At 45.0% G+C, this 13,582-nt stretch overlaps 1 protein-coding gene across 5 annotated transcripts in view; it reads left to right on the top strand.

Annotated features, from left to right (window-relative positions):
* The window catches only part of BCAP31 (B cell receptor associated protein 31), a 30,071-nt gene that overhangs the window by 3,536 nt on the left and 12,953 nt on the right, over positions 1-13,582 (top strand). For all 5 annotated transcript variants that reach the window (XM_054578144.1, XM_054578141.1, XM_054578143.1 and 2 more), the window contains one exon: positions 8,666-8,813. In XM_054578144.1, the coding sequence (XP_054434119.1) occupies positions 8,666-8,813 (148 nt within the window). The remainder of the gene's footprint in view (positions 1-8,665; positions 8,814-13,582) is intronic.

The raw sequence follows: 13,582 nt of genomic DNA, 5'->3' as shown, positions 1-13,582 counted from the left end.
TGGCTTGCCTCTGCCACAGATAGTGGTCATGTCTCCAAGATGTGATGCTTGCCTAAGCTCAGAGCACTTCTCTCTTCTCAGTCCCCAGCAAAAATGAAGCAGGGGATGGGTGGCCTGGGGGCCAGAGTTTATGGGGACTTGCATGGCCCTACCCACTAGCTGCTGTGTTGGGCATTTCTCCTTCCCAGTGTCACAGGGCCTGACAGGATATGTTCAGGCAGGACTGCCTCTGAACAGTCCAGGTGCGGCCTACTTATTCCTGGCCATGTAGGGTGGGTGCCAGCTGCCTGCATAACTTGCTGTTGAAATACTTGGCAAGTCTCCAAGAGGTAGCTCTTTCCAATCAGGGTCCCCTCCTGTGGGGAATATGCATATCATCCCTTGAGCATGAAAAGCCAGGCTTTTCATGTGCTTTTGCTTTTTTAAAAAGTATACTTTATCGATTATGCTACTACAATTGTCTCATTTTTTCTCCCCTTTATCCCTCTCAGCCCTGCATCCCTCCTCCCACCAGTTCCCCGCCCCCCTTAGTTCATGTCCATGGATCATACAGACAAGATGTTTGGCTTCTCCATTTCCTATACTATTCTTAACACCCACTCCCCCCATCTATTTTGTACCTATCAGTTATGTTTCTTATTCCTTGTACCTTTTCCCCCATTTTCCCCGCTCCCTGCTGATAACCCTCCATGTGATCTGTTTCTGTGATTCTGTTCCTGTTCTAGTTGTTTGCTTAGTTTGTTTTTGTTTTTGTTTTTTTTTTTTAGGTTCAGTTCTTGACAGTTGTGAGTTGGTTGTCATTTTACTGTTCATAGTTTTGATCTTCTTCTATTTCTTAGATAAGTCCCTTTAACATTTCATATGATAAGGGCTTGCTGATGATGAACTCCTTTAACTTGACCTTATTTGGGAAGCACTTTATCTACCCTTCTGTTCTAAAGGATAGCTTTGCTGGATAGAGTAATCTTGCATGTAGGTCCTTGCCTTTCATGACTTTGAAAACTCCTTGCCAGCCCCTTCTTGCCTGCGAGGTTTCTTTTGAGAAATCAGCTGATAGTCTTATGGGAACTCCTTTGTAGGTAGCGCTCTCCTTTTTTCTTGCTGCTTTTAAGATCCTTTCCTTATCTTTAATCTTGGGTAATTTAATTGTGATGTGTGTTGGTGTGTTCCTACATGGGTCCAATTTCTTTGGGACTCTATGAGCTTCCTGGATCTCTTGGAAGTCTATTTCCTTGGCCAGATTGGGGAAGTTCTCCTTCATTATTTTTTCAAATAAATTATCAATTTCTTGCTCTTCCTCTTCTCCTTCTGGCACCCCTAACATTTGGATGTTGGAACGTTTAAAGTTGTCCCAGAGGTTTCTAAGCCTTTCCTCATTTTTTTTGAATTCTTGTTTCTTCGTTCTGTTCCAGCTGAATGTTTATTTCTTCCTCCTGTTCCAAATCTTTGATTTGAGTCCTGGGTTTCTTCCCTTCACTGTTGGTTCCCTGTATATTTTTCTTTATTTCACTTTGCATAGCCTTTGCTTCTTCCATTATTTTGTGACCATACTCAATTATTTCTGTGAGCATCCTGATTACCAGTATTTTGAACTGGGCATCTGATAGGTTGGCTATCTATTCATTGGTTGGTTCTCTTTTTGGAGCTTTGATCTATTCTTTCATTTGGGCCATATTTCTTTGTATTGGTGCACCCATTATGTTGTAAGGGGTGGAGCCTTAGGTATTTGCCAGGGCAGGGCAACCCAATTCGCTGGGTTTTTGTGCTGTATGTGGGGGAGAGGTCAGAGAGGGAGCAAGGCTGCTTGCTCAGCTCTCACCCTGCTTTCAGTCACTTCCCTTGCTTCCCACAAGCAAATTGGACCCTTCTAGTGCTGATTCCCTAGTGGGTGGGTTTGTGTACACTCTAGGATTCTGGGGGGCCCTCCAGTGGACTCTTCTGTGAGACTGGGAGTTTTTCCCACTGCTGCAACCCCTACAGGTTTTTATAATCAGAGGTTTTGAGGCTTTGGTTTCCTGCGCTGGATCCCTAGGTTGCACAGTTTGTCTCACTCCCCAGTTGTTCCTCCCAGTTTATCTGCATGTGAATGTGGGATATCCTAGTCTGCCAACTGCTGCCTTGCCTGCCCAGCTCCGCCAGCTGAGGCCTTGTTGCACATCCCTTTCCATCTCCGCCCCTCCTACCAGTCTGGATGGAGATTTCTTCTTTAACTCATTGGTTGTCGGACTTCCATATAGTTCGGTTTTCTGGCAGTTCTGTTTTTTTTTTTTTTTAAATTGGTTGTTACCCTTCTTTTGGTTGTGTGAGGATGTGAAGCCTATCTACCTACACCTCCATCTTGGCCAGAAGCTCAGTTTTTTGTTTTTTTGTTTTTAAATATTTTATTTATTTATTTTTATTTTTAGAGAGAGGAGGAAGGGAGGGAGAGAGGGAGAGAAACATCAATATGTGGTTGCCTCTCATGCACCCCCTACTGGGGACCTGGCCGGCAGCCCTGGCATGTGCCCTGACTAGGAATCGAACCAGTGACCCTTTGGTTCCTAGGCTGTCACTCTATCCACTCAGCCACACCAGCCAGGGCTATTTACTTATTTACTTTTAGAGAGAGGGGAAGGGAGGGAGAAAGAAAGGGAGAGAAACATTGATGTGCAAGAGATAGATGGATTAGTTGCTTCTTGCACGCCCCTGACTAGGGACCTGGGCTGCAACCCAGGCATGTGCCCTGCCTGTGAATCAAACCAGTGACCTTTCAGTTCACAGCCTGGTGCTCAGTCCACTGAGCCACACCAGCTGGAGGTGCTTTTGCTTTGGACTGTGGGATGGGAGTAAGAATTGGGGCAGGAAGGGACTGTCTTGGGGGTATTTCCTCAGGGCCTTGCCCTTCTGCAAACTGGACTCTGTTAGGAAATGGACTTTTCCATTTCCTAACAGAGCTGAGTGGGCCAGGGAGGCCCTTTGAAGAGAACCCATTAGTGAGCAAAGGCACCATTCGTTTTTGGAGTTGGGAAATTGCTTGAAAGTTCTAGAGAGACATCTGGCTAGGGTGACAGGCTGCTTTCTACTCTAATGCTAAGAATTGTAATTCAGTGAGCTTTACAGTGGCTTCTACAAATATGTATTAGCTAGTAGCAAGTAGTAGTGAAAGAGAATGGGCACACCAGCTATAGCTGCAGTCCTAGTTGTCCTCAAGTCTTCACTGAGAGGGCCCTAGGGCAGATCTGATGGAGGAGTGGGCTTGATGAGGGTCCAGGGTCAACTGTCCTGGGCTAGAGGCCTGAGATGGGGAGGGCAGCATTCTGTTGCATGACTTAGGCTGGTAAGGCCTAACACCCCCATCCCCAGTGGGTTCTCTGCCATTGGCCAAGGTGGTATTTAAGGTGGTGGGGTTCCTAGATGCAGATGACAGTGTAGAGAAACATGTTTTTTAATAAAAAAAAAAACTTCTAAAAATTCAGAAATACAGACTGGAAAGTTAAAGTCCCCCATAATTTCGTGTCTCACAGATAATCATCATTAGTGCTCTTTTTAGAAAGACTTTATTTTAGAGAGAAGGGAAGGAAGGGAGAAAGAAAGGGAAAGAAACATTGATGTGCAAGAGATACATCGATCGCTTGCCTTTCACACACCCTCAACTGTGGGATGTCCATGGGCTATGTGTCTAAGTTCTTTGGCTACTCCATTTCTTATACTGTACTTTACATCCCCATGGTTATTCTGTGACTACCTATTTGTACTCCTTAATCCCCTCACCTCCTCATCCATTCTCCTGCAATCCCCTCCCATCTGGCCACTATCAAAATGCTCTCCATATCCATGATTCTGTCTCTGTTCTTGTTTGTCTAGTTTGTTTTTTAGATTCAATTTTTGATAGGTATGTGTTTATTGCCATTTTATTGTTCATAGTTTTGATCTTTTTCTTAAATAAGCCTCTTTAACATTTCATATAATAATGGTTCGGTGATGATGAACTCCTTTAGTTTTTTCTTGTCTGGAAAGCTCTTCATGTGCACTTTGATTCTAAACGTTAGCTTTGCTGGGGAGAGCAATCTTGGCTGTAGGTCCCTGCTTTTCATGACTTTGGCTATTTCTTGCCAGTCCCTTCTAGCCTGCAAAGTTTCTTTTGAGGAATCAGCTGACAGTCTTACAGGAACTCCCCTATAGGTAACTAACTTCTTTTGCTGAATTTTAAGATTCTCTCTTTATCTTTAACCTTTGTCATTTTAATTATGTTGTGTCTTGGAGGGGGCCTCTTTGCATCCCTCTTGTTTGGGACTCTGTGCTTCTTGGACTTGCACGTCTATTTCCTTCGCCAAATGAGGGAAGTTTTCTTTCATTGTTTTTTCAACTAGATTTCCAATTTCTTGCTCGCTCTCTTCTCCTTCTGGCTCCCCTATGATGTGAAAGTTGTCCCAGAGACTGCTTATACTGTCCTCGTTTTTTTTTGTCTTCTTTTTTCTTCTTGTTCTGATTGGTTATTTTTTTGCTTCCTCGTGTTCCAAATCATAATTGATTTGATTCTTGGCTTCATCCACTCTACTGTTGTTTCTTTGCAAATTGTTCTATGTTTCCATTACTGTATCCTTCATTTCTGACTGGATCTTTTTTATGCTGCTGAGATCCTCACTAAGCTCCTTGAGCATCCTTATAACCAGTGTTCTGAACTCTGCATCTGATAGATTGCTTATCTCTATTTTGTTTAGTTCTTTTTTTGGAGTTTTGATCTGTTCTTTCATTTGGGCCGTGTTTCTCTGTCTCCTCATTTTGGTAGCCTCCCTGTGTTTGTTCCTATGTATTAGGTAGAGTTGCTGTGACTCTCTTACTCTTGTGTCTTGGTAGTGTGGCCTAATGTAGTAGGTGTCCTGTAGGGTCCAGTGGTACAGCCTCCCCTATCACCCAGGCTGGGTGCTCTATGTACACTCTCCATGTGGGCTGAGCACACCCTCCTCTTGTAGTTGAGACTTGGTTGCTGTTGGCAGGTCAGCGGGAGAGATTTACCCAGGCCAATGAGCTGCAAGGACTGGCTGTGACCACTGACCACCAACCTCCGCCCTCTGTGGAGGATCAGCTGTGAAGGGCCAGGGCGGTGGTTCTCTGACATGTTCTGTAGCCTCCCTTGGGTTTCCCTGGTGGTGCAGGCCAAGGTCAGCCCCCACCTGTGTTTTGCCTGGGGCTGTCTTGCCTGAGCTATAAAGCAATCTGAGATGGTTGCTACTTGTGCTAGGCTTAGAGATTTCCAGGCGAAGCCAAGCTGTGAATCTAGGCTGGCTGCTGCTAGTGCGGGGCCTGGGGCTCAATGGGGCCAGCTGTTGCTTGTTTGGGAGGATATAGGAAGTTGTGCAGCAAGAGCCAAGACCAGCATTCATAGGGAAAAGCAATGTGGGTGTGCCGGGAATTTGGGTGGGACAGTGTCTCCAGGGATCTCCAAGATAGGGCAAACAGTGTTAGGTTGATGGAGTCTCAGATATGCCATCAGCTTGCTGGCTTAGTGGTTCTTTGAGGGGAGGGTTTAGAACAGGGACAATGGCCTTGGTTCACCTTGATGCCAGACACTGCCGTGTCTCACGCTATGCCACTAGTGCCTTTCAAGCTGTGACCATAGTGCTAGAGCTCAGAGGGAGTGAGTCTGAGTAGGTGAGTCCGTGTGTGGGTTCTTTGAGAGGAATTGCTTGACTCCAGCAGGTTCTTCCATTGAGTCAATCCCCACTGGTTTTTGTAGCCAGAAGTTGTGGGGGCTTAATCTTCTGGACGCTGGAACCCTGGGCAGGGGGCCCTTGTGTGGGGCTGGGACTCCTCGCTCCAGAGATATCCCTCCTGAATTTTTATCCACTACACGTGGGTGTAGGACCAGCCTGTTCTGCATCTGCACCCCTCTTACCATTCTGGATGGATGTAGTTTCATTAAATCTGTAGTTGTCAGGCTTCCATTCAAGTCGATTTCTGATGGTTCTGAGTGATGGTTCTATATTTTAGTTGTAATTTTGATGTGGTTGTGTGAATAGGCGAGCCATGTCTGCCTGCGCCACCATCCTGACCAGAAGTCCCCTCATTGTTAATACTTTATTGTGCATTTTCATAGGCATTTTCTATGTTGACACCTTTATTAATAAAAGTACACAGTTTTGAAATGTGTATTTTTCCACTTACTGTATCTTAAGACATCTTTTTACAGCCATTTCATTCTTTTTAAAGATTGTGTAGTATACTCGTTTCTTGGCCTTTTGGCTAAAATCAAGTGAAGATTGTGTAGTATAGGTGTCCCTTGGTGTCTGTGGGAGATTGGTCCAGGATCCCTGTGGTTACCAGATTGTGTGGATGCTCAGGTTCCTTATGTAAAATGGTGTAGTATTTGCATATAACCTATGCACATCCTCCTCTATACTTTAAACCATCTCTAGATTATTTATAATACCTAATACATGTAATGCTATATAAATGTTATACTGTATTGTTTAGCGAATAATGACCAAAAAAAAGTCAGTACATGTTCAGTACAGACACAGCCATCATATACCTAACTACGCAATATGCATCAGCGACAATGAAACATTTTTTCCCAGATATTTTTGATCTGCATTGTTTGAATCCACAGATGCGGAACCCACAGGTACGGAGGGCTGACTGTACAGGGAACCTCAGAGATACTGTGGTTTCATTTCTAGACCACTGCAGTGAAGTGGCTATCACACAATAAAGCGAGTCACGCAAATTTTTTTTTTTTTGTTTTTTCAGGGCATATAAAAATTACGTTTATACTATAGTTTCTTAATTATATATACAGTTTCTTAATTATAGTTTTTATGTTTATAAAAATAATGTGCATACTTTAATTAAAAATAATTTATTATTAAAATATGCTAACCATTTGAGCCTTCAGTGAGTCGTAATCTCTTTGCTGGTGGAGGATCTTGCTTCGATGTTGATGAAAACGTAACATCTGTGAGGTGCAATAAAATAAAGTATGCTTGTATTCTATCATATGGTTATAGTCTAATTGAATTCCTTGTTTAGAGGCATCCTAATAACATTGTACATTTATGCAAATGCTTCTGTAGGATAAATTCATGGAAGAATTGCTATATCCAAGGACATGAACGTTTTAAATTCTGTGTCTTTGTTGGGCTGCTGTAACAAAAATACTGTAGAATGGGTTGCTTAAAAAACACATTTATTTCTCATGGTTCTGGAGGCTGGAAATCCAGGATCAAGGTGCCAGCAGAACCGATGTCTCATGAGAGCCCTCTTCTTAGTTCTCAGTTCATAGGTCACTGCCTTCTTGCTGTGTCCTCATGTGGCAGAAGGGGGTAAGGGATTTCTTTGGGGTCCCTTTTATAAGGGCACTAATCCCATTCATGAAGGCCTTGTGCTCATAACCTAATCGCCTCTCAAAGGTGCCACCTCTTAATACCATCCCTTTGGGGGAGGATTCCACATAGGAATGTGGGGAGACAGGAACACACAGTCCATTGCAAAAACAGGTGAGTTGCCCATTTTATACCCCTGCTAATAGTGCTGGAGAGTGCTCGCTTTACAATACAGATTTAACACAAAGGCATCAGTGAGGGAAGGCAGATTTTTATGATGTATGGGCAGCTTAAAAACCAAGCAGTCTCAAATCTGGAATTAAGAATCAAATAATACCCATACAGTGATACATTGTCCCTTTTATATGGGGGTCTGTTAAGGGCCCTCTTTAGGTAGGTCTTCATGTACTGACTTAAAAAGATGTCTCAGTTTTAGGGAGAAAGCAGTGGGTATGGGATGGTTCCATTTCTACTTTACAAACATAGATGTAAAAATACTTACAGAGTACTGTATGTCTAACAGTAGCTCTAAAGGAGCAGAGGTTGTTGCCATTGAGCAGTTATTTGCATGCCCCCTGTGTACCCAGAACTGTGCTATGCCCTGGAGGTACAGTAGAAAAGTTTTCTACCCTTGTGGAGGTTGTAGTTTAATTTGGGGGAGATGGACAATAAACATATAATTAGGTTAATTTCAGATAAGGGTGTGTATTATCAAGAAAATAATATAGGGTAATGTGACTGAAAGTGGCAGCTTTAGATAAGATGGCCACACATTGCATACCCTCCTGGAGGTGATTGTGTCAAGGGGTTCTTTCTTTTTCCGTGTTTCTGGAATGTGTGAGCTTTCGATGGGCATGAATTCCTTTTTTAATCTGAATAAAATGGTTTAAATAACAAAGCGTGTTGTAAAGCTTAGAAACAAAAACCCTTGAATCTTTAGAAGGCATCCTCTGGTCCATGTCTCCTTAGCAGACATTTCCATAAGCAGGACCACCCTGATTTAGCAGTGGGGTGGCTGGTGGCCTGCTTGACTTAACATAAACAGAACCAGACATTGGGGGGAAACCATGGGAAAAGAGCTGCTCCAGGCTAGCAATGCCTCAGGCTTATCTAGCTTGACACAGAGAGCAAGCTTGTGGCCTGGGTAGAATGGGGCCAGGGAGGGACATGAGAAAAGCTGGAGGAGAGAGAGGGTCCCAGGGTACAACTTTGACAGGCGTCCCTCGAGGTGTGTGTAGAAGGGGCAGAAAGGGGAGAGGATTTGAGGGAATCAAGGTTCCTGTGGCTCACACTGTCTCATCTGGACAGCCCGGACTTGTTCTACAGAGAGTTAAACCCTGTGTCCCCTCTGTGTTCCACTGCAGATGCCGTACGTGAGATTAGGAAGTATGATGATGTGACAGAGAAGGTGAACCTCCAGAACAACCCTGGAGCCATGGAGCACTTCCACATGAAGCTTTTCCGTGCCCAGAGGAATCTCTACATTGCTGGTTTTTCCTTGCTGCTGTCCTTGTGAGTGGACAGGGGTGAGGGGACCCCTGGGCTAGCCTGTGATTGATTCCTTAGTTCATGGACTTGAACTGGAGGCCTGTCTATGTTAGAGGAGCCACAGTTTCCCCAGAGGCCTCCCAATTTTCCTCCTGATCTCCAGAGGCAGTGTAAAGAGTGAGACAGGATTGATTGGAAGTTCAGAGGACCCAAGCTCTGGCCGTGTTGCAATTTGCCACATGCTCTTTTAGGGCAACCACATTAGCAGCTTGGTCCCTGTACATAGTGTGAAATAACTGAGGTGTTTCCCTCCCCTGGGAAAGGCCCTCTTAAGCCCAGTTTAAAAGGGACTGATTAAAGGGTTTTTTTGAGTATGGGGTCCTGTCCTGGGAAGAGTGGGCAGAAACGGCATGCAGGGACTGAGACCGACTGTGTCCCAGGGCCTTCCCAGATGTTAGACCTCTGGGAACAGTGGGAAAATACTGTGCTCCACTGCAGTCTGAGTATTTCTGGTGGTGGTTTTTTTGTTGTTGTTGCTGTTTTGTTGTTTTGGCAAGATTGAATTCCTTGAGCAAGTCCATGTGGGTGGCTAGTGGGGCAAGACTGGACTGATAGAAAGCACCTGTTTGAGCTCAGGGCTGGTTTACTGCCTCCTGCTTTACAGGGGTTCTGACCAGGGACCTGGCTGTTTTCAAATATGCTGACTGGCAGGGGGTAGACATAACACTCAGGCCAAGGGCTTCCGGAGGGTATTAGGAAGCAGCTCACTGTGCAGATACCCAGAAGCAGGGTGAATGTATGGATCCCTGGGCTGGGATCTCCTGCCGCCTATCACCTGGACATCCTTTTTCACTAGGCATTGGAATGACTACCTGTCTGGGGTTCAGTTTTTCAGAAGAAAAAGTCGGTTGCTTAGATAAGCCAGCCCTCTCTGGGTCAAAGTTGGAAAGTGGCGGGGTGGCGCTGGAAAGGGCAGGCAGCTCTTCACAGTGAGCCATCTGATCACAGAGTTGGAAAATGCCAAGGCTGGCAGGAGTTAGACACCCTAGGATTTCAGGGTTTCAGGAAGCTCTGAAAAAGCTGATAATCTTGTAGGCTGAGACTGAAAGGGAGGCAGGTCTGGAAGACCAGGTCTGAAAAACATTCTGAGCCCATCTGCCTGGGAGTGGGGGAGATGGGGCATGATGGCACCCCAAGTCTGAGGGATCACAGAGGTACTTGGGGCTCCCCAGCTAGCTCACATCTCATCTGAAGGATAGGAAGGACAGGAAGAAAAGCAAGGGCTGCCCTAGAAGAGCACACAGAGCTTAAGAATAGCATCAGGAAGGTGGAAGTCTGCAGTGAGCTCTGGACCATGAAACATGGTGTAGGACATGGGAAGAAGATAGCCCCCTTGATGTTACTGTGTCAAGTAAGGAATGGTGGGCAGAGGGTCAAGGGTCAAGGAAGCATTTGGATAAAGATGACTGAGATCCCAGAAGGGCAAAGGTACACTGGAGTGCCCAGCTACTCAAAATGACTTAGCTTTCACTTGGACTTGATGGCATTATATCCAAAGACTCTTGCGATTGTTTGCAGATGGAATTGCATGGCAGGAGAGATTCTGAAAGACTACAGACAGGCAAGCATCCCAATTTCTGAAGGAGGGAGAAGGTAGATGAGACAGTAACTAGAATGGGGAGGTCTGATTCTGATCTCAAGCCATGTTCTAGAAAGAATAGCTTGTGCACTTTCAAAGAAAAGAGACATCCCTGGTGACTATTCTGAATTCCTAGAGAGCCAGTTCTCTCAGTCTGCTCCTGCCTTTTGTTGAGCTAGTGTATGGGGATTTCTCAGCAGAAGGATTGCCAGGATCCAATTCAAATCTTATGGACTAGGTGCTAAAGTGTGGGCCCCATGCTGGTGTAACAGTGTCATTGGATTGGTGCGGGGTGGGTCGTGACTCTCATGAGTGGCTGCCTTAGGAGCTTGTGCTCTACCCCTGAGCTGCTTAGTGTTCTCTGCTGAGGACAGTTGTCATGGTGAGCAGATGCAGGGAGATACGGAAACTAGGAGGAAGTGAAACAGCAGGTATGTTAGGTGTCTCTCAGAATCTAAGGCTGTGTAGGTGGTGGGGTCGATTAGAATGGGACTTGAGTTTTTAAAAGGGAAACATCTGTAAAAGTGTGTGTATAGGTTCATAAGGGGCCATGGAGGTAGGGCCAAACAGGATATTGAAAGACTTGTGGCCGTGGCTCATTGCAGCTAAGAGTTAGTGGCTGGGCTACTGCAAAAGTTGATGAGCCTTTAGCGCCCTTTAGTGAAGGCTGAGGCCACCAGGAGAGAGTCAGCCGGCACTACCTGTAGAGTTGCCTGTGGGGCCCCATTTAAGAGATGCTGGCCAAGTGCAGAAATTGAGTTCCGAAGCAGTCACCATGGTGGCAGATAGAATGGTGCTCATTCCCCATATAGCGTGGCTTTGAAATCTCACTCTCTTAACTGTTGCGCTTCTGTGACCTCTTCTACAACCGGTATTATCTGGACCAGGGGACAGTGCTTAACCAGGTGTACCAGATGATGCACTCAGCTCAGTGTTTTGACCAGTAGGTGGAGTCAGGTGCTACCCCTGCAATCAGGATACACAACAGTTTGCAGTTTTCATTCTAACCTAAAGAGGTGGCTTCAAAGAAAAACAGTCCCTACGCTATTCCCAAAGGGATGCACAGAGGTTGGGAGCACAGTGAACTTTGGGCTCACTGTTCCTATTTGCTCCTGCAATCCTGCTTTGTTCTCTATCATCGAGTAGCCATTCAAAAAAGGACATATATACTCCTCCCTAGTCTAGAGGTCAGATCTTATAAGGTGGCTGTGGCTCTTGAGGAATTTCTCTCTTTGCACATTAGCCATAGAAATGTTCTTGTCCAAACTTGATATCCATACAACCCATATGCTGCTTGCAGGAAACACTTTAAAAACAATCATCTTTGTTATTCTGATTACAACAGTTACACCTGCTCATTGTAAAAAATAAAAATAAAAAGCCCCTCCCCCCCAACTTCACATAACACAGAAATGTCAGGCAAGAGAGTGAGTGAGTGCCCTGTATTCCCATCCCCAGAGATAGCTACAGGTAATAATTGAAATGTCATCATATATACGTTTTCTTTTACAAGTGCTATAAATTTTTTTTGCCCTTGGCTTTGATTTGCTTTTTTTTACTCAGCTACATATCTTGGTGATTTTTCCAAATGATTCATGCAAACCTCTCTTGTTCTTAACGGTTGTGCAGTGTTCTGTCATGTGAAGGGACTGTCCCATGTTTAACCAGTTCCCTGCTCAACACATGTGTGAGCTGGTTTGGAATTTTTATTATTAAAAAAAAACCCTCCCATATTGGTGGTTTCCTACTCTTCATTGTGGCCCATGGCTCAGAAGCTTTGACAGGACCTGGGGGCTTGTTAGAAATGCAGACCCTCAGGCCAATCCCTGGTTGGCTGGCCCTATGCACATTAGCGCTTAGCTGGCACTGCTCTAGCACATCTCCCCGTGTGTACTACTCCCCATGTGCTTTAGGGCATCGGCAGTCAGCAGTTCTGGCTGTGTTGCAGGGTTCCACTGCCTGGGATAGGCCTCATCTAGGCCTGGACAGAGTCATGTGCGTTTAAAACCTTTGGCGTACTCTTGCTCTCTTCACATATCTGGTTGGTTCTCTCAGAAACCATGTTATGTGCATCCTGCAGTTTTTGAAGCCCTTTCTCTCTGAAGAATGTCTGCTCTCACCTGTCATTATATACTGCCCTGCATGGCGGGCTAATCTTTTTTTACTTAAGTGCCCCTGTGAACTTTTGTACTTTTTTTTTTTCAGATGAACCACTAACTTTTGTTCGCTGCTTGTAAGCCTGTGTGAAGAATGAGAAAGAGATGTCTCTCTTTCTGTTTGGCAGGTCAAGTTTGGTTGTATTATGAGAATTGTTTCCTGGAGTCCCACACAATGGTCTTAGCTCAACAAAAATTTGACTACTACTTTACATGAAACAGTGCTGGGTTGTTGCCACAGAAAGAAGACTGAGTAGTTGCAGGGAGACCAGCATGTGAATAGCCTTACCACACTGTATCGGAGTACCTGGTGTCATGGGGTACAGATCAACAGTGCACACCTACACACATTCTAGATGTTTGCACTTAGGAGGGCTGACAGTGTAGGAAGAAGGGTGTAGAATCAGAAGTCAGGAGACTAGAGGCCCCAGGCCAGTGCTGCCATTTCAGCAGCTATGTATCTTTGGATAAGTATCCCCTCTCTCTTACTCTTAAGTTGTCTCATCCGTTAAAAGAAGGGTTTATCTCAAAGACTGATGGCCACATAGCCTTGCCTATGTGTGTGTGAGCTGTTTGTGTGGTTCCTTTGGCATCTGGCTCTGCTCAAAGCCTGGACTTTAATCACGCTTCATAATTCTGTGGGCCTTTATAATTGGAAAAGGGCAGCCCAAAAGAGAGAGAGTGGCCTGAGTTACCCAGGTCCTAAGTGGCCAAACCCAAGCTCATGCTTAGTTCTGAGCCCCTGTTCATATCCCAGCCTGTGATCTGTTAGCACTAGATCATTGCTTTTCAGCTTGCCTCTGACTGTAGGCCAGATAGTGAGCTGCTTTTTCCCTGAGTAGTTACTGTCTGACTTTTGGTAGGAAGGTGCCTGCACAATCTGTAAGGTAAAATCTCCCTTACTGTGTGTCCTTCTTATTAGTCTTAGTTTTAAGAGTCCGACGACTATAATCTCTTAATCTTTTTTTTTTTTTTTTTGGTACATTTGAAGATTAAGT

Source organism: Pteronotus mesoamericanus, unplaced genomic scaffold, assembly GCF_021234165.1.
Source record: "Pteronotus mesoamericanus isolate MK-2021 breed Mesoamerican mustached bat unplaced genomic scaffold, CSHL_Meso_final contig_493, whole genome shotgun sequence".
Lineage (NCBI taxonomy): Eukaryota > Metazoa > Chordata > Mammalia > Chiroptera > Mormoopidae > Pteronotus > Pteronotus mesoamericanus.
This window is presented reverse-complemented; position numbering and strand designations above follow the sequence as displayed.